The sequence below is a fragment of the Jaculus jaculus genome, chromosome 15, assembly GCF_020740685.1.
Source record: "Jaculus jaculus isolate mJacJac1 chromosome 15, mJacJac1.mat.Y.cur, whole genome shotgun sequence".
Lineage (NCBI taxonomy): Eukaryota > Metazoa > Chordata > Mammalia > Rodentia > Dipodidae > Jaculus > Jaculus jaculus.
In genome coordinates this window covers 35,020,589-35,040,895 of record NC_059116.1, presented here as the reverse complement: position 1 = coordinate 35,040,895, position 20,307 = coordinate 35,020,589, and the positions used below count along the sequence as shown (strand labels likewise).

The 20,307-nt window shown below is 51.2% G+C and overlaps 1 protein-coding gene across 2 annotated transcripts; it reads left to right on the top strand.

Annotated features, from left to right (window-relative positions):
- Positions 1-7,638: 7,638 nt before the first annotated feature.
- Positions 7,639-14,948, top strand: Diras1 (DIRAS family GTPase 1). Of its 2 annotated transcripts, none has more exons than XM_045134627.1 (2): positions 7,639-7,790; positions 14,145-14,948. In XM_045134627.1, the coding sequence occupies exon 2, from the start codon at positions 14,204-14,206 to the stop codon at positions 14,798-14,800; it is 597 nt and encodes a 198-aa protein (XP_044990562.1). In that variant the 5' UTR covers positions 7,639-7,790; positions 14,145-14,203; the 3' UTR covers positions 14,801-14,948. The 2 variants fall into 2 exon arrangements, with proteins under 2 accessions (XP_044990562.1, XP_044990561.1); XM_045134626.1 differs by lacking the exon at positions 7,639-7,790 and adding an exon at positions 7,983-8,017.
- Positions 14,949-20,307: the final 5,359 nt, after the last annotated feature.

The following is a 20,307-nucleotide window of genomic DNA, read 5'->3' as shown; positions in this document are numbered from 1 at the left end:
CCAAACCTAGTGTAGCCTGGACCTGGGCTTCTCATAGCTCTGGACCACTGGCTCGCCACAGGTGCACCATCACAAGATAATACCTTCTGCTTGAGTCATACTGGGGAGTCGTCATTGGCTGGTCACAAGAGGCCTCGTGCAGATGCAGTTTTCCACATTACAGGATTATCAACTGGCCTCCAGGATCTGGGATGCCCCCATCTCAAGTCTTACACACTATGATTCCCAGCTGATGCGACTGACCCCAGGGCAGCCTGAGCCATGCCTAGGGACATATGGCTGGCGTGCTCCCAGCATAGGGCAGGTGGAGGCCAGGGACACTGCTCAGCATCCTGTACACCCAGGACACCCCACAGACTGCCACGTGTATGGACCCGTTACCAGGGATGTGGCTGGATGGAGCTCCCTCGGGGCGGGGAAGAGGAGGCAGGGACTGGGTGGCCCAGCTCTGTGGATGAGGATGATGTGGTAATAACAGTGTGTCGCCTCTGTTTTCTTTTGTTTGTTGCAGAAGTTATTAGTGCAGGCGGGGACAGTGGCAGCCAGCAGTTCAGCTCACCGTCTGCATGCATCTCATGGAACTGAGGGTGCGGTGGGTACAGTATCTGTGTGCTGTGTCACCAACGCGAAGCCAGGGAACGGCTCCCTGGGCCTACTGGGCTGAGGTGGCTGCTCAGTCTGGCTCCACTCTAAAAGGTGCCACCCGGGAATCCCTCAAAGTGACAAGCTTGTTCAGCTCCAGCCAGATTCTGGCCACATGAGGTAGCCCTTGGAATAGGGGGTCGTCCGCCTCAGTGCAGTGGACAGTGGGGTCATTTTGGGCATGGGAGTTGTACCCAAGAGCTTGTGTGTGTGTGTGTGTGTGTGTGTGTGTGCACATGCATGTGTGTGAAGTCCTTGGCAAGACCTTTTTCCTTGTGTTCCAGTGAAACAGCCCATCAGCTCAACGCAAGTGCCCCCTCTCCCCCCAACCACGGGGTGCACAGCAAAAGGAAGGGGTTGTACCCTGTGATCAGGAAGAAGACTCTGGAGGAAGCTTTTCTGGCTGAGCAGTCTATGCAAAGGCTTTGGGGCCTTCCTGCACATCTGCCTCTGTTTTTTTTTTTTTTTTAAATATATTTTATTTATTTGAGCAAAAGAGAGAATGGGCATGCCAGGGCCTCCAGCCACTGCAAATGAACTCCAGACGCATGCACCCCCTTTTGTTCCTGGCTTACGTGGGTCCTGGAGAATTGAACTGTTGGCTTTGCAGGCATATGCCTTAACTGCTAAGCCATCTCTCCAGCCCCTGCCTTTTCGTTTGATATCAGAGGCACCTGGACTCTGAGAAGGTTGGCAGCACTGGTGATAGACTCCAGTAACCTGCTCCCCCAAGACAGTAATGAAATGGAAAGCATGGGCCACTTCCAATACGGGTGTAAGGGTGATAGGAGTGTTTCCTGTGGTGCTCTGGGCCCTAGGGAATGGGTGCTAGCAACAAACATGCCTCCAATAACATCTAGTTTTGATTTTATGTTTGATATAATTTCAAACTTTTCTCATTTTTAAAATTTATGTATTTTTTTATTTGAGAGAGAGAGAGGAGAGAATATGCATGCCAGGACCTCCAGCCACTGAAAATGAACTCTAGACCTATGCACCACCTGGTACATCTGGCTTTACCTGGATTCTGGGGAATTGAACACAGGTCCTTAGGCTTTGCAGGCAGGTGCTTTTAAACATCTGAGCCGTCTCTCCAGCCCTGCCATTTTCTTTTTATTTTATTTATTTTTATTCATTTGTTAGAGAGAATGGGCACGCCAGGCATCTAGCCACTGCAAACAAACTCCAGACGCATGCATCTGACTTACATAGGCCCTGGGGAATTGAACCTGGGTCCTTTGGCTTTGCAGGATAATGCCTAAAGTGCTGAACCATCCCTTCAGCCCCATTTTCTTATTTTTCTGGTGCTGGGGATGAACCCATGCCTCATGCTTGCTAGGCAAGTGCCCTGTCACTAAGCTACACCCCCAACCTTTTTTAAAAATTGTTTTTGCAAGGTAGGGTCTTGCTCTAGCCCAGACTGACCTGGAATTCACTATGTAGTCTAGGGTGGCCTTGAACTCATGGCAATCCACCTACCTCTGCCTCCCAAGTACTGGGATTAAAGGCATGCTCCACCATGCCCCGCTTTTTTGTGTGTTTGTTTGTTTGTTCTTTTAAATTATTTATTTGAGAGAGGAAGAGACAGAACAGGCATGCCAGGGCCTCCAGCTGCTGCAAACTCCAGATGCATGTATCACCTTGTGCATCTGGCTTATGTGGATACTGGGGAATTGGACCTGGATCCTTAGGGTTCTCAGGCAGACTCCTTACCCACTAAGCCATCTTTCCAGCCTTTGTTTGGTTTTCTTGAAGTAGGATCTTGCTCTACTCCAGGCTGACCTGGAACTCACTCTGTAGCTCAGGCTGACCTCTAACTTTCAATATAACATAGTTGTCTCTACTTTGCTAGTGCTAGGGTGACAGGCGTGTGCCACCACCCTGGCTTAGGCGGTGTTGGGGAAGGAGTCCAGGACCTTGTTCATGCTAGGCCAGCACTTTACCCACTGAGCCCAGCCACAACCCCTGATCTCCTTGTTTGAAATTGATGCTGAGCTTACAAACGACAACACCTTCGTGGGCTGCGCTTGCCAGTGACAGTCAAGGCCATTGTAGATGGCATCTACTTCCGGCAGATCACTGGTCAGTGAGCACGAGAGCAGCTGCTTTGGTCTCCCACAGCCAGGCCAGGGTCCTCGAAGCTGGCATCACCAGCCAGGTCACCATAGGGACTCTGAGGAGCTGCCTAGCCGGTGGAGAACTGGGGGCTCTGCCCAAGAGCACTGTCTCTCACCCTAGAGTAGAAGGAGGGTCTGTGAGACAGGTCCCACCCGGTCCCCAGTCCTCACCTCGGCACCACCAGGGACAGGAAGGAGAGGGCATGAGAATCCCGCAGGCTCATGGGTGACCTCAGGAATGCATGGAGCTGTGCCTCAGTGAGCCTCAGTGTCCAGATGAGAGCAGGAACAGTGGCCTGGTGCTGTCTGAGGCTCTGTGCCCTCAGCTGTGGCCCTCTGGGTCTATAAACCACCCCCGTGTGTAGACACAGCCTAGCCCAGGAACGCTGGGAAGATTAGAGAAGCCTGAGGCTACATCTCATGTCCTTCCTCACCCATTTCTGCCACTCCACTCGGGTGCCCAGGGACTCTCCAGAAAGGTAGTGGGTGGGCAGGGCCTGGCTCCTGAGGCCCACAGCTTGGCTTGGAAACTATAAATAGCAAGAGATGGAGTGGCCACTTTTCTACTCCTGAGTCAGCCTGCCCAGCCTGGAATGGTGCCCAGAGGAGCAGAGGAGAGTCAGCAGTGAGCTGTGGTGGCCCATCAGAGAAGGAGGGAGCAGGGTTTCCAGCCCCAAACCCCTGGACACCGAGTGGGACTTGCCAGGCATGGTGATGCGTGCCTTTAATCCCAGCACTCTGGAGGCAGAGGTAGGAGGATCACCATGAGTTCAAGGCCAGCTGGAGACTACATAGTGAATTTCAGGTCAGACTGGGCTAGAGCAAGCAAGACCCTACCTTGAAAAACCAAAACAAACAAGTGGGACTCGAATTTGTTCCCAGCAGCCCTGAGGGGTGACAGCGATCCTCATCTACAGACAGGGAAACTGAGGCTTGGGACATTTCCCGGCATGCATCCACCCTGAGCAAGAATCAACTTGGGCTGGAGAGATAGCTTAGCGGCTAAGATGTTTGCCTGCAAAGCCAAAGGACCCAGGTTCGACTCCCCAGAAACCACATAAGCCAGATGCACAGAGGGCACATGCATCTGGAGTTTGTTTGAAGTGGCTGGAGGCACCTGCACCCATTCTTCCCCCCCCCCACCTACTTCTGTATCTCTCTCTCTCAAATAAATAAAAATAAAATAAAATCAACTCTACCCATTGGGTTGTCTCCGTGTCCTGCTGAGAGTTACTAGGGGGCGTGTGAGGAGCCTGCTCCTTGGGCAAGGGACTCCCATGGAGTCAGGGTGGGAAGGAACAGGGGCCATGGGATAAGCAACTCCAGGCAGCCCAGGACAGATGAGGGCCGCAAAGAGGAGAGGGAGAGTCAAGACATGGAAGAATCGGAGCCCAGGTACAGAAGCTTGACCTTGACCTAGGACAAGGGGAGGGACTGAAGGGGAGGGCCTGGGAAACCAGGAATAAGGGTGTTTTGAATGCTTGGTCCCTAGCTGGGGAGATGGCTCAATGGTTAAAGGTGCCTACTTAGATGGAGTCTCGGAGGAAGTGTGTTGCTGGGGGCCAAGCTTAGGTCTGATATAGCCTAGCTTCCCCTTGCCAGAGCTAGCTCATTCTTGCTGCTTTTTGTCAGCTACTGTAGCAATACGTGAAGCTCATCCTAGTCTACCGTCCCTTCCCTGCCATGCTGAAACTTGCCCTCAAGACTGGAAGCTGAAATAAACCCTTTCTTCCCATCAGCTGCTTCGGCTCGGATGTTCTGTCCCAGCAATGAGGGGTCACTACAACAGCAGGTCACTGAAATATTGCTCAGAGACCTGGCTGGAGAAAAGAAGGGAGTGTAAAGACTGGCCATGGTGACGCGTGCCTGTTATCCCAGCACTCAGGAGGTGGGGGAAGGAGGACCAGGAGTTTGAGGCCATCCTGGGCTACATGAGACCCTATCTCAAGGAGGTGGATGGTTTCACCAAGGGTATTGGAAGGACCTATCAAAGCCAGAGCCCCAGAAACTAGTTCATCTTGTTTCTCATTTATTTATTTGCAAGGAGGAAGGGAGAGAAAAGAGAGAATGGGTGCGCCAGCATACTAGGGCCTCCTGCCACTGCAAATGAACACCATATGCACACACCACTTTGTGTATCTGCTTTATGTGGGCACTGAGGAATCAAATGTGGGCTGTCAGGCTTTGCAAGCAAGCACCTTTAACCACTGAGCCACCTCTGCAGCCCAGAGCCCCAGAAACTGATGAGGGGCAATCAAGAAGCCAGAGTCAGCTGGGCATGGTGGGGCATGTCTTTAATCCCAGCACTCAGGAGGCAGAGGTAGGAGGATCGCCATGAGTTCAAGGCCACCCTGAGACTACATAGTGAATTCCAGGAGAGCTTGAATTAGAGTGAAACCCTACCTCAAAAAAACAAAAAACAAAAAACAAACAAAAAAAAAGAAGCCAGAGCCAGAGATCCCTAAGCGTCTTTCTGTCTTCTCTCTCTCTTTTTCTTTCTTTCTTTCTTTCTTTCTTTCTTTCTTTCTTTCTTTCTTTCTTTCTTTCTTTCTCTCTCTCTCTCTCTCTCTCTCTCTCTCTCCCTCCCTCCCTCCCTCCCTCCCTCCCTCCCTCCCTCCTTCCTTCCTTCTTTCTTTCTTTCTTTCTTTCTTTTAGCAAGACAAAGAGAGAGAAAGAGAGAGAGAAGGAGAAAGAGAGAATTAGTGTGCCAGGGCTTCAGCCACTGCAATCGAACTCCAGACACTTGCCCCACCTAGTGGGCATGTGTGACCTTGCACTTGCCTCACCTTTGTGCAGCTGACTAACATGGATCTGGAGAGTTGAACATGGGTCCTTAGGCTTGGCAGGCAAGTGCCTTAACCACTAAGCCATCTCTCCAGCCCCCCTCAGCATCTTTCTGCTCACACCCCCCATGCCAGGGAGCTCACTGCCTCCCAGACAGGTTCCAGCTACACAAACTCCACAGGGCTCCGTCCATGGGTCCTGTGAACTTCAGTAAACTCTCTGAGTTTTTCCCAGATGGGGTCAGGACAGAGGATAAGGTGACAGCTTTCTCTTGTCAGCATCACCAAAAACAGACAGACACACATCTGCCACACAGCTGTGCCCCAAGGAGAAACATAACTGTAGGGACTATAAACACCCCCAGCAGAAAACCAAATGAGGGGGGTCCCCTCTTGTCACACCAGCTACTGGATTCCTCAGTGGCCACCCGTCCTTGGACCCCTCGCTGACATTGGCTCTTTTGTCCCTTCGGCACCATCTCTGCCCAGACCTGCTCTCCACTTCTATTTGTGAGACAGTGTCTTGTGTAGCACAGGCTTGCCCGGAGCTCAGCTTCCCAGGCTGAATCACAGGCCTGCACCCCCACACCTGGCTCTTCACAGCTTTTCTTTCCTCATTTCTCCCGGGACAGCTCCTAGGATACTGCAGACACCTCTAGGTTTAACCCTCCGGCATGAACACCACACCATAATCTCTGCTTCTCCTGTGGTTTTTGTTGTTTGGGTTTTCTTTCTTAAAAAATTATTTTTATTTATTTATTTGCTAGAAAGGCTGGGGGGGGGAAGAGTGGGTGCACCAGGAGGGCAAAGGAACCCCAGATGCATGCAGCACTTTGTGTGTCTAATTCTGCTTGCGTGCTGGGGAATCGAACCAGGCTGCTGACTTTGCAAGGGAGCACCTGTAACAGCTGAGCCGCCTCATCTCCCCCACCCAGCCCTGAAGTCACGGTCATCATCCTGCCTTGGCCTCCAAGTGTTGGGGTTAAAGGCGTGCACCACCGCGGCACAATGTCTTTAATCTTTTTTATTCTTACATTTCTCTCCCTCCCTTCCTCCTTCTCTTTCTTCCTGTCTTTTTGTGTGTTTCCTTTCTCCTTCTTTGTTTTCCCTGAGTTAGTGTTTTGCTTTCTAGCCCAGGCTGACCTGAGTGCTGTTATCCCAGCACTCAGGAGGTGGGGAAAGGAGGACCAGGAGTTTGAGGCCATCCTGGGCTACATGAGACCCTATCTCAAGGAGGTGGATGGTTTCACCAAGGGTATTGGAAGGACCTATCAAAGCCAGAGCCCCAGAAACTAGTTCATCTTGTTTCTCATTTATTTATTTGCAAGGAGGAAGGGAGAGAAAAGAGAGAATGGGTGCACCAGCATACTAGGGCCTCCTGCCACTGCAAATGAACACCATATGCACACACCACTTTGTGTATCTGCTTTATGTGGGCACTGAGGAATCAAATGTGGGCTGTCAGGCTTTGCAAGCAAGCACCTTTAACCACTGAGCCACCTCTGCAGCCCAGAGCCCCAGAAACTGATGAGGGACAATCAAGAAGCCAGAGTTAGCTGGGCATGGTGGTGCATGCCTTTAATCCCAGCACTCGGGAGGCAGAGGTAGGAGGATCACCGTGAGTTCGAGGCCACCCTGAGACTACATAGTGAATTCCAGGAGAGCCTGAATTAGAGTGAAACCCTACCTCAAAAAACCAAAAAAAAAAAAAAAATGAAGAAGAAGAAGCCAGAGCCAGAGATCCCTCAGTGTCTTTCTTTCTTTCTTTCCTTCTTTCTTTCTTTCTTTTTTTAGCAAGACAGAGAGAAAGAGAGAGAAGGAGAGAGAGAATTCACTCTCAGGCTGGCCTCAAACTCAGCGCAATCTCCTACCTTGGCCTCCTGAGTGCTAGGATTAAAGACGTGTGCCACCACACTGGCCATGTTTTTCCTTTCTGACACGGGGTCTCACTCTCTGTACTCAAGGCTGGTCTTGAATTCTCAGCAATCCCCCTGCCTCAGTCTCAAGTGTACATACAGGTCTCTACCTTCTTCACACACCCCCTATCCTCCTCCCCTTTCCTCCCTTGGATTTGTTCGCTCTTCCAGCTCCAGCCCTAGGCTCCGGTGCCCAGGACTCTCATCCTCAGGTTTTCCTAGGACCACTGCCCTCTGTCCTTTGTAGCTTTGGGTGACCCAGCCTTGCAGGGAGCCCTGACACCTTCTCCACAGTCCTCGGGACTCCGGGTGGCCACGTGTCACAGCATGAGGTGGGAGCAGGGTCCCTTATGCCCCTCCATCAACCCCTAGGCTTGGGCAGGGGAAGTGTTGACCTTGGACGGGAGGCAGCTCCGGGGTCCGCGGGCGGGCGGGGCTGTCGGGGCGGAGCGTGGCCGGGGCGGGGACAGCGCCACTGCGGCGGCAGCGCGGCGGGCGGGCGGGCGGGCGGGGGGCGGCGCGGACACCAGGCTCGGCGGCGGGGACCACAGCGGCCCAGGTAAGCAACGGAGCAGAGGAGCACGGGGGTGGGGGGAGATGGAGGGTCCCCAGGCCTCCTCCTCTCCTTCATTATCCCCGCCCCACCCTTCTGGCCACCACGCCAGGCCCGTGCATACAAGCCCGAGTCGTTGGGCCTCTAGCGGCCACCACCATGGACAGCTCCCTACACAACCGCCCCCCCCCCCCGAAGGCCCGCTTCCCTCCATCAGTCCCCCTCCAGGAGCTGCTTGCTGGGCTCTGAGCCTGGGGTCAGTCCTCAATCCTGCTCAGTTATGGCCCCTCTCTCTCAGGACCCCCTGTTTGCATGCTGGTCCTCCCGGAACCTAAGGGAGACACCCCCCCCACACCTGTCCCCTCCCAGGGTCTCCTGGAACTGTCGCTTTTCCTTGCAGCTCCTCATGGGAAGGCACCCTTGCCTCCCAGAACCTCCCCTCTTCCCCTCATCGTGACTTCCTTGCATCCCAGGTCGCGTCAGCATCCCAGGGCCCTGCCCCATGCTGACCCTGCAGATGAATGCAGGGCTGAGGACAGTCTTGCTTGGCCTGGGCTACTCAGGGTGGGTGGTCCTGCACCCTCGGAGCCCCCTCCCACCCAGGGTCCAGCAGCTGAGTAAAGGCTGGCTGTCAGTCCCACTGTGACTTGCTACCTCCTTGCTCCGTGACCTTGAGCAAGCATCTCCCCACTTCAGGGTCCTCCACCTCATTTCCCTGGAAGGACACAGGGTTGGGTCTTTATGACATCAGGTGGTTGGAGGGATGACTATGCATTGGGGGGGGGGACCCAGGCCCCAGCATCTTTCCATAGGCACCCATGCTCAGCACCCAAAACCAGGCAGGGGCTACATTTGGGGTGGCAGGTTCCCTCAGGCCAATGGGTACAGGATCAGCTGGACATTGTGGTTCTAGGGTCCACCCAAGAAAGTGCCATATCTGCAGAGACCCCAGAACCCCCAGGTCAGGAGCCCCTGGTTGGAATCATTCTACAGAACCCACGTATCCTCCATCTATCAGTCAGAGTTCATCTGGGGTTCTCAGAAGTTTGTCCAGCATGTTACCAGGGTTTATATCAGCTGTCACTTTTTTTTTGTTGTTGTTTGTTTTTTCGAGGTAGGGTCTCACTCTAGCCCAGGATGACCTGGAATTCACTCTGTAGTCCCAGGCTGGCCTCGAACTCATGGCAATCCTCCTATCTCTGCCTCCTCCTGAGTGCTGGGATTAAAGGCGTGCGCCACTATTCCTGGCTTGTTTGTTTTGTTTTTCTTTGATTTGTTTTTTTGAGGTAGGGTCTCACTCTAGCCCAGGCTGACATGGAATTCACTATGTATTCTTAGGGTGGCCTCAGACTCACAGCAATCCTCCTACCTCTACCTCCCAAATTAAAGGGGTGCACCACCATGCCTGGCTTTCTTTTGCTTTTATTGTTCTATTTTTCCTGATGCCTTTAGCTGATGCCTTTAGACCCTATGGGACAGTCATCCTCTTCTCCCTGGAGCCCTGGTGATTGTGACAGTTCCTCTGACTGCCAAACTCTTGGGGAGCTCCTCGGAGGGCCAGACACCAGTCTGAGGCTCTGTTCCCTGATTCCATTACTGATCACACATCCCCACACGATATGCTTATGAAGGCTCCCATTCCACAGACAAGAAAACTGAGGTCAAGGACTTGGATTTGCCTACCCTGGGTCACACCTGTGGGCCTTACCTGACTCTGGGATAGCTCTAGATCCTCCTCACATTGAACATGGAGCTTGTGCCATTGACTCGGCCTGTCAAGCCAGCACATGGGAGGTGGAGGCAAGGGGATCAGGAGTTCAAGGCCAGTCTCAGCTACACAGCAACTTTGAGACCAGCCTGAGCTACATGAGACCCTGTCTCAAAAAACAACGAAAAAAGAAAAGAAAAAACACCCGAAGACATTATTTCTGAGACAGGCCTTTTGCTCTCTGCTTCTTTTGCCCACAGTTGTTCCCCCAGCACTTCTGGAAGCGCCCTGATGTGTGTGACCTTCTGAACATAGGAAACGGGGGAGAAGCTAGGAGGAGCTCCTTGCAACTGAGCAGGAAGGCAGGGCCGGCCCAGTCATGACCGCATAGAGAGTTTAAGGAGCAGGGAGTTCTACACTGAGTTTTAATATTAGCTTTTCCTCTCTGCCAGGCTGAAGAAATCAGTGTCACAGGTTATGAATTGTGGTTGTCGGGCTTCCCCGCTGTCAGGGGCATATTTATGAGGGGACAGAGGCTCAGCTCTGCAGTAGATTCCCCAGGCCAGGGCTGGGGCCAGCAGCCAAGTGTTTATTACATCTGGAGCTGAGGCGTACAACGTGCTTTCTGTACTTGCCATTGCTGTGATGGCTTTTGTTAGTGTTGTGTGGGATTTTTTTGAGGTGGGGGGCATGGTGGTTAGAGGTAGGGTCTCTCTCTAGCCCAGGCTAACCTGGAATTCACTCTGTAGTCTCAGGCTGGCCTCTAACTCACAGCCATACTCTTACCTCTCTCTCCTGAGTGCTGGGACTAAAGGTGTGCTCCACCATGCCTGGCTATTTTTTTTTTTTTTAAATTTATTTATTTGAGAGCGACAGACACAGAGAGAAAGACAGATAGAGGGAGAGAGGGAGAATGGGCGCGCCAGGGCTTCCAGCCTCTGCAAACGAACTCCAGACGCGTGCGCCCCCTTGTGCATCTGGCTAACGTGGGACCTGGGGAACCGAGCCTTGAACCGGGGTCCTTAGGCTTCACAGGCAAACACTTAACCGCTAAGCCATCTCTCCAGCCCCCTGGCTATTTTTTTTAATATATTTTAGTTATCTATTTATTTGAGAGAGATTGGGAGATAGAAAGAGAATGGGCACACCAGGGCCTTCAAGTACTGCAAATGAACTCTGGACACATGTGCCACCTTGTGCATCTGGTTTACGTGGTTACTGTGGAATCGAAACTGGGCCCTTAAGCTTCACAGGCAAGCACCTTAACCACTAAGCCATCTCTCCAGCCCTCTTGTTGTTTTTTGAAAAATTTTTAAAAATTAATTTGCAAGGAGAGAGAGAGAGAGAGAGAGAATGGGTGTGCCAAGACTGCCTGCCACTGCAAATGAACTCCAAATGCATGTGCCACTTTGTGCATATGGCTTTATGTGGGTACTGGGGAATTGAACCCAGGTCACTGGGCTTTGCAGGCAAGTACCTTAACACTGAGCAATCTCTCCAGCCCCCATTTTTGTTTGTTTGTTTTTGTTTTCCCAGGTAAGGTCTTTCTCTAGCCAAGGCTGACCTGCAGTTCACTCTGTAGTTTCAGTCTGGACTTGAACTCAACAGCAATCCTCTTACTTCTACCTCTCAAGTGCTGGGATTAAAGGCATGCACAACCATGTCTGGCCTTTTATTTACTTTTTTTAATTTATTTTTGTTTATTTTTATTTATTTGAGAGCAACAGAGAGAGAGAAAGAGAGAAAGACAGAGAGAAAGAGAGAACGGGTGCGCCAGGGCTTCCAGCCACTGCAAACAAACTCCAGATGTGTGCGCCCCCTTGTGCATCTGGCTAATGTGGGTCCTGGGGAATTGAGCCTCAAACTGGGGTCCTTAGGCTTCACAGGCAAGCACTTAACCACTAAGCCATCTCTCCAGCCCTTTTATTTACTTTTTTTGGCTGGATTTTATTATTATTATTATTTACAGCTGAGACTTGTTCATAGGGCAGTAATGAGGCTAGAGAATCTGCATTTCTTTCTTTCTTTCTTTCTTTCTTTTTTTTTTTTTTTTTGGTTTCTCAAGGTAGGGTCTCACTCTGGCTCAGGCTGACCTAGAATTCACTATGTAGTCTCAGGGTGGCCTCAAACTCATGGTGATCCTCCTACCTCTGCCTCCCGAGTGCAGGGATTGAAGGTGTGCAGCTGGCTTGCATTTCTTTTTTTATTATTATAGTTATGTACGTACTCAGTGTCATTTCTTTTAAAAAAATTATTTATTTGTTTGAGAGAGAGGCAGGTATAGAGAGACAGTGAAAGAGAGGGAGAAAGAGAAAGTGAGTGCAGGTGATCCTGCACCTCCTGCCCCAGCAAACAAACTCCAAACACATGTACCACTTTGTGCTTGTGATTTTCTGTGGATGCTGGGGGACTGGACCTGGGTTGGGAGGCTCTGCAAACAAGTGCCCTTAACCATTGAGCTAGCTTTCCAGCTTTCTTTCTTTCTTTCTTTGAGGTAGGGTCTTACACTAGCCCAGGCTGATGTGGAACTCTAGTCTTAGGCTGGCCTTGCGCTCACAGTGATCCTCCTATGTCTGCCTCCCAAGTACTGGTATTAAAGGCATTCACCATCATGCCTGCCTACCCCATATTTTAAAGACATGGTCTTACAATGTAGCCCTGGCTGGCCTGAAACTCATTATGTAGCCCAGGCTGGCCTCAAACTCACAGCAATCTTCCTGCCTCAGCCTTCTGAGTGCTGGGATTATAGGCATATGCTACCATACCTGACTTATTTATTTTTTTCATTTTTTGTTTATTTATTTATTTATTTGAGAGCAACAGAGAGAGAGAGAGAGAAAGAGAGAGAATGGGCATGTCAGGGCTTGTAGCCACTGCAAACAAACTCCAGACACATATGCCACCTTGTGCATCTGGCTAACATGGATCCTGGGGAATTGAGCCTCGAACTGGGGTCCTTAGGCTTCACAGGCAAGCACTTAACCACTAAGCCATCTCTCCAGCCCTTATTTATTTTTTTTAAGAATTTATTTTATTTATTTATTTCATTCATTTATTTGCAAGGCAAGAGAGAAAGAGAGAGAGAGGCAGATAGAGAGTGAGAGAAAGAAAGAATGGGTGCACTAGAGCCTCTAGCCACAGGATATAAACTCCAGATGCATGTGCCATTTTGTACATCTGGCTTTACATGGGTATTGGGGAATTGAACCCAGGTCATTAGGCATTGTAAGCAAGCACCTTAACCACTCAGCCATCTCTCCAGCCCTGGCTTATTTATTTTTGTGATAGTCTCACTCTGTAGTCCAGGTTGGCCTAGAACTCTTGCCTCAGTCTCCTGAAAGCTGTCCTTAGCCTATTTTACAATGCCTGTTTTTTCCCTCAATTTTTATTAACATTTTCCATGATTATAAAAAATATCCCATGGTAATACCCTCCCTCACCATGCCTGGTTTTTGTTTTCTTATTTACTCAGAGACAAAGACTCACTGGTCTGCAACAACTGACCACCCTTCTGCCTCAGTCTCCCAAGTGCTGGGATCACAGATGAAACATGTTTTATTTTTAAAATTTTTAAATATTTTTATTTATTTATTTGAAAGGAAAAAGGGAGAGGGAGAGAATGTGAATGACAGAGGAATGGGCACGTCAGGTCCTCTAGCCAATGCAAATTCCAGATGCATCCAGTTTATGCACCTGGTTTTACGTGTGTACTGGGGAATAAAACCCCACTCTATCAAGCTTTGCTAGAGAGCTCCCTTACCAATTGAGGCATCTCTCTAGCCCCAAGATACGCATTTTATTTTTATTTATTTATTTATTTATTTGAGGTAGGGTCTTACTCTAGCCCAGGCTGATCTGGAATTCACTATGGAGTCTCAGGGTGGCCTCAAACTCACGGTGATGCTCCTACCTCTGCCTCCTGAGTGCTGGGATTAAAGGCATGCGCCACCACACCTGGCTAAAATGTACATTTTAAACAACCCCACTGTGTGGCTCCTGTGAGGTCTAGGACATTGTGGCTTAGACAAAGAGCAGGGAACCCTGGATTGTTGGAGATTCACTGTGTCTCCACGGGGACAGGGTCACATAAACCAAGGTGGTGAGGTAGTTTGCGCAAGTGTGGAGCTGAGTGTGGCATCAGGCCTCGCAGGATGATCTGGTGGCTGGAGGACAGAACTGAATATCCTCGTGTCCTCTTCCAGCTCAGCGTCCCCTTGGAGGCTCCAGATTCTGTCCATGGCCAGCAAGCCTGGGAGCCAGCAGGGAGCTGCAGGCAGAGAGAGCCTGCCTGACTGTAGGGCACACTGCAGACTCAGCAAGGACACTGGGCAGGATGGATGTTACCTTTCCTGGCCCTGCGGCCTGGAGCTGTCTCCTCTGGGTGGGTGGGCCTCTTGTGTCTGTCTGACTGTCCCCTCTCCACAGGGTCCGTGTGGGGGGTTCTAGGAGCCGGCCCCGACCCCCACCACCCGGCGTGGGGAAAGATGCCTGAGCAAAGCAATGATTACCGCGTGGTGGTGTTTGGAGCTGGGGGCGTAGGCAAAAGCTCGCTGGTGCTGCGCTTTGTCAAGGGGACGTTCCGCGACACCTACATCCCCACCATCGAGGACACCTACCGGCAGGTGATCAGCTGTGACAAGAGCGTGTGCACACTGCAGATTACAGACACCACGGGCAGCCACCAGTTCCCGGCCATGCAGCGGCTCTCCATCTCCAAGGGCCACGCGTTCATCCTGGTGTTCTCGGTGACCAGCAAGCAGTCCCTGGAGGAACTGAGCGCCATCTACAAGCTCATCGTGCAGATCAAGGGCAGCGTGGAGGACATCCCCGTCATGCTGGTGGGCAACAAGTGCGACGAGACGCAGCGGGAGGTGGACACCCGCGAGGCGCAGGCAGTGGCGCAGGAGTGGAAGTGCGCCTTCATGGAGACGTCCGCCAAGATGAACTACAACGTGAAGGAGCTCTTCCAGGAGCTGCTGACGCTCGAGACCCGCCGCAACGTCAGCCTCAGCATCGACGGCAAGCGCTCCGGCAAGCAGAAGCGGACAGACCGCATCAAGGGCAAGTGCGCCCTCATGTGAGCCTCCGGGGCCGCTGCCTGTGCTGCGGGGTCAGGCTCCTCCAGCCCCTCTCCGTCCTCCCCTTCCAAGTCTCCCTCCTCCTCATCTACCTCCTCTGCCTCCTTCTCTGGCTCTCCCTCCTCCCTTTCTCGCTCCCTCTGTCTCTCCTCCTCCAGGTCCTGTCCACCCTCCCCCTTCCAAGTCTCCATCCTCCCCTTTTCCTCCTCCATCTGCCCCCTTTTACTCCCCCTTCCAGGTTTCTTCTTCCTCCATCCTTCGTCCATCTCTTCCTCATCCACATCTCAGCTGAGGAAACTGAGGCAGCCCAGCCAGCCCCTTCACATTGCTCTGACTCTCGTGTCTTGCGATCCTTCTCTCTCTGTCTCATTCCATCTGCTCCCTAAAACCACACATGGAGGAGGTCCCATGTGCCACGGATGAATACCAAGAAACAAGCATGGGAGCTGCTTGTCCCAGCTGGGACCAGGGAGGTCTCATCTAGTACCAAGGACCCCCATCTCTGTTCCTTTCCCTTAGGGATCCCCAGCTAGCCCTGAGTCCTGTCCCCCCACATTCAGTCAGGAGACATTGTGGGGGACTGGAGCACACACTGACCTCAACGACCTCCTCTTCTTCTTCTCTTTGGTGTTTAATCCACAGCTCCTCCAGTCCCTCCTTAGTGACCTCCGACCTGGGTCCTCCACAGGTCAGGTCGCAGAACACCTCTCTCCTCCCCTGTCTGAACAATGGGGTGGAGGGACCCTTGGGATGGGCCTCAGGTCACCAGGCAATAAACACAGGGCCTGCCACAGTGCCCTGCCAGCTCCGAATACCACCACAGCACAAGCCAGGGCTGTCCCTCCACGGGCAGCACAGGAGGACCCTGGTGCCTGCAGCATGGAAGGGTCTCATGGACACCAGGGAACCAGCCCTTCTAACGGAACAGGAAAGTTGGCATGGTGGCATGACATCACAAACCCCCTGCCTGGGGGCTTGGAGTTCTGAGAATGGGGTGTCCAAGCCTGGCTGGGGGGCATGTTGGTGAAGCCTTGGGGTGCAGGGACACACGATAGGACCAGCGCCAACAGGCCATGAGGGGCCACCCTGTGCGTCCCCTCCTGCCAACTGTACCCAAAAGACTGTCCCCGAGGCCCTGGCCCGAGTCGGGGAGTAACTGCAGTGTCTTCGTGAGAGTGTCTTGTCTGAGTGACCCTACACTCACATTACCCCTCCCCTGGGGCTCTGTCCCACGTCCGTGAAAGTGACAGCAGAGTGGCGTATCTGTGTGGCTTGGTGTGCTTGAAGGGTGCATTTCTGTCGGGATGGTGTGGGTTTTTTTTTTTCCCCCAGTCTTTGCATTTAGCAAATCTTGGGAGTATGCTCAGTGGTCTGCGTGCCCCCCCCCTGTGGTGTGCCTGTCAACAGGACCTGCCTTTGTGACGTGTCTGTGCGCATCTCTGTCCCCATGTGAGCGTGGGCATGTTCCGAGGATGGATGAGGTGACTGCTCTGTAAACCTGCTCGTTCTGCCTGTGTGTGACGGGCTGACAGCTCTGACGCTGCCGGCTTGTGCTGCATAAGGCAGTCACAGGGGCTGTGGGCCCAGGGAATGGTTGTGATAGCTGGGTTCTCCTGTGAGAGAGAGAGAGAGAGAGAGAGAGAGAGGCAGAGACAGACAGATCGTGGCGATGCAGCCATGTGAGCCGGTGGGACCGAACTCAGGTGAAGTTCAGGTCATTTGCTGGACTCATGTGTCTGTCTGTCTCCCACTGTTCCCAGGGTGCAAGTGGAGAGTCAGGATGTGCGTGTGTGTAAATGTGTCTCCCCAGAGCGTGGACAGGGACCCTTGGAGCTGGTAGCATCATGTCTGAGCGCAGCTGAGCCCGTGACCTCTGGCCAGTCCAGTGCCCCTGGCAGCTGGTGTCCCACTCCCCAAACCAGGAGTGGCTCCTGGCTGGAAGGGGGGGGGTCGCAGCCCTTTCTCAGGGACACACCCTGATAGCACAATCTTTGGGGGGCCACCCCCAGGCCTCTCTTGGCTGGCCCTGCCCCATCTTGGGGAGAACTGGGCTGGGTACCAGGAGAGGCCAGAGCTGCCCTGGCTGCTGGCCACCCTGCCCAGGCTTCTCTGGTGCTGGGGACCCTGCCAGGCCATGCTTGCTGTGACCCCATCCCTCCCCTGCATGTGGGAGCCCTGCCCCGCTGTGGGGTCTGTGTAGCATTCGCTGTAGACATAGTCTTCCTGCAATAAAGAATGGATCTGCGTGCCTGGCGCTGGGGCTTCTTTTGCTGGGGGTGGGGCGGGGGCTTACTAGCAAGGGATGATGGGCTGAGAGCAGCGGGGAGGGGACAGTAGAGGTGATGGGCCAGGCTGCAGCAGGGCATCTGGCTGTGCTACCACCTGTGGATCCAAAGCACAGTGGCTTTGAAACAAACTCTCCCCCGAGTGCCTCCTACCACTCTGGGGACGCACCTCAGGCAAGATCATTCAAGAGATGAAAACAGCCAGTCCAGGTGCGACTGCCCACAGGACTCAAGAGCTTGAAAAAATCAAAATCAAAACAGGGCTGGAGGGATGGCTTAGTGGTTAAGGCATTTGCCTGCAAAGCCAAAGGACACAGGTTCAATTCCCCAGGACCCATGTTAGCCAGATGCACAAGGGGGTGCATGTGTCTGGAGTTCTTTTGCAGTGGCTGGAGGCCCTGGCGCATCCATTCTCTCTTTCCCTCTTTCTTTGCCAAATAAATAAATAAAATAATTAATTAAAAAATAAAATTAAGATTAAAAACAGAACTTTTCAGTCACTTTGACAGAGCACCAGGCATGATGGCTCAAGCTTGTCACCCAGGCTACATAGCTAAAAGCTCTTGAAAAGCAACCAAACAACTTCTCCAAACAAAAACAAACATATATGAGCTGGAGAGATGGCTTAGCAGTTAAGGTGATTGCCTGAGAAACCTAAAGATTCAGGTTTGATTCTCCAGGTCCCATGTAAGCCAGATGCACACGGTGGTGCATGCATCTGGAATTCACTGGCAGTGGCTAGAGGCCCTGACTTAACCATTCTCTCTCTCCCTTTCTGTCTCTAATAAATAAATTAAAAAATATTTTAAGGGCTGGAAAGATGGCTTAGTAGTTAAGGTATTTGCCTGCAAAGCCAAAGGTTCCTGGTTTGATTCTCCAGGACCCATGTAGGCCAGATGCACAAGGTAGCACATGCATCTAGAGTTTGTTTGTAGTGGCTGGAGGCCATGGCACAACCATTCTCTCCCTCTCTCTGCCTCTTTCTCTCTCTCAAATAAATAAATATCTAAAATATATTTTATTTTATTTTTATTTTTTCAAGGTAGAGTCTCACTCTAGCCCAGGTTGACCTGGAATTCACTATGTACTCTCAGGGTGGCCTTGACTTCATGGTGATCCTCCTACCTCTGCCTCCCAAGTGCTGGGATTAAAGGCATGCACCACCACATCTGGCCTAAAAAATAAATAAATAAAATAAAATAAAATAAATTTTTTTTTTTTTGTTTTTTCGAAGTAGGGTCTCACTCTGGTCCAGGCTGACCTGGAATTCACTCTGTAGTCTCAGGGTGGCCTCGAATTCACAGTGATCCTCCTACCTCGGCCTCCTGAGTGCTGGGATTAAAGGCGTGTGCCACCATGCCCAGCTCTAAAATATATTTTGAAAATTTTTTTTTTTTTTTTTTTGGTTTTTTCGAGGTAAGGTCTCACTCTGGCTCAGGCTGACCTGGAATTCACTATGTAGTCTCAGGGTGGCCTCGAACTCTCGGCGATCCTCCTACCTCTGCCTCCCAAGTGCTGGGATTAAAGGCGTGCGCCACCACGCCCGGCATTTGAAAAATATTTTTAAAAACAAAGATACACAAACAAGAGAGTTAGAGGTGTGATCAGCAGTACAGTGACAATCTAGAACCCAAAGTGAGGGCTAGGGGCGTGGTCAGAGGTAAAGTGACCACCTAGAGCCCACAGTGAGGGCTGGGGGCATGGTCAGAGATACAGTGACAGCCTAGAACCCACAGTGAGGGCTGGGGGCGTGGTCAGCAGTAGAGTGACAGTCTAGAATCCACAGTGAGGGCTGGGGGCGTGGTCAGCAGTAGAGTGACAGCCTAGAACTCACAGTGAGGGCTGGGGGTGTGGTCAGTGGCAGAGTGACAGTCTAGAATCCACAGTGAGGGCTGAGGGTGTGGTCAACAGTGGAGAACTTTAATAGCTTGTGTGAAGGCCCTGAGTTCCCTACATTGAAGATTAAAGGCATGTAGGCATTTTTCTTTGAAATAAGTTTTATTGAAATTGGTATATATTTGGCACATTGTATATCAAATATAAATGTACTAAAGTAAATGAATGTTAATACAATATTTTAAAACTTTTTCTATTTAGTTATCAGTTCTTAGGAAGATGTGTGATTGCATACAGGGAAATCCTGTTTCCCCATCTTGCATAACTTGCAACGCCAAAGCCAGACATTGGCCAGATGTGGTGGTGCACGCCTATAATTTTAGTACTCAGGAGGCAGAGGCAGGAGGAGCGCCATGAGTTTGAGGCCAGTGTGGGACTACAGAGTGCGTTCCAGGTCAGTTTGGGCTAGGATGGGACCCTACCTCAAAACAACAAAGGCCGAAGCCAAACCAGACAGTGGTATCTTTCCTTATAGTCATACCTACTATGCAGTTTTTTCATTTACATTCTATTTTTTTGTTTATTTTTATTTATTTGAGACAGACAGAGAGAGAGAAACAGGCAGAGAGAAGGAGAGAGAATAGGCGTGCCAGGGCTTCCAGCCATTGCAAACAAATTCCAGACGCATGCGCCCCCTTGTGCATCTGGCTAAGGTAGGTCCTGGGGAACCGTGCCTCGAACCGGGGTCCTTAGGCTTCACAGGCAAGCGCTTAACCACTGAGTCATCTCTCCAGCCCTTCATTTATAGTCTCTTTGATTTAAACATTTAATTTAGCCAGGTATGGTGGCACACAACTTTAATCCCAGCACTCAGGAGGCACAGTTAGGAGGATCACTGTGAGTTCGAGGCCACCCTGAGACTACATAGTGAATTCCAGGTCAGCCTTGGCTAGAGTGAGACCCTACCTGGAAAAACAAAAACAAAACAAAACAGCAAATAAATAAACATTTTATTTTACTATTAGGCAATATATATATATATATATATATATATACACACACACACACACACACACACACACATATATAATTTATTTTATATGTATTTATTTATTTATTTACTTATTTATGAGTTTATTTGTGAGACATTTAATGAGAGAGAAAGAGACAAATAGAATGGGTGCACCAGGACCTCCAGCTACTGCAAACAAACTCTGGACGCATGTGCCACCTTATACATCTGTCTTATGTGGGTTCTGGGGAATCAAACCTGGGTCCTTAGGCTTTGCGGGCAAGTGCCTTAACCACTAAGCCATTTCTCCAACCCAATTATTTGTTTTTTCTTTTTTGAGACAATGTCCAGGCCTACATTAAATTGATAGTAATCCT

Excerpts from the sequence above, each read along its gene's own strand:
- Diras1 (XM_045134627.1), top strand. The coding sequence starts at position 14,204 with ATGCCTGAGCAAAGCAATGATTACCGCGTGGTGGTGTTTGGAGCTGGG.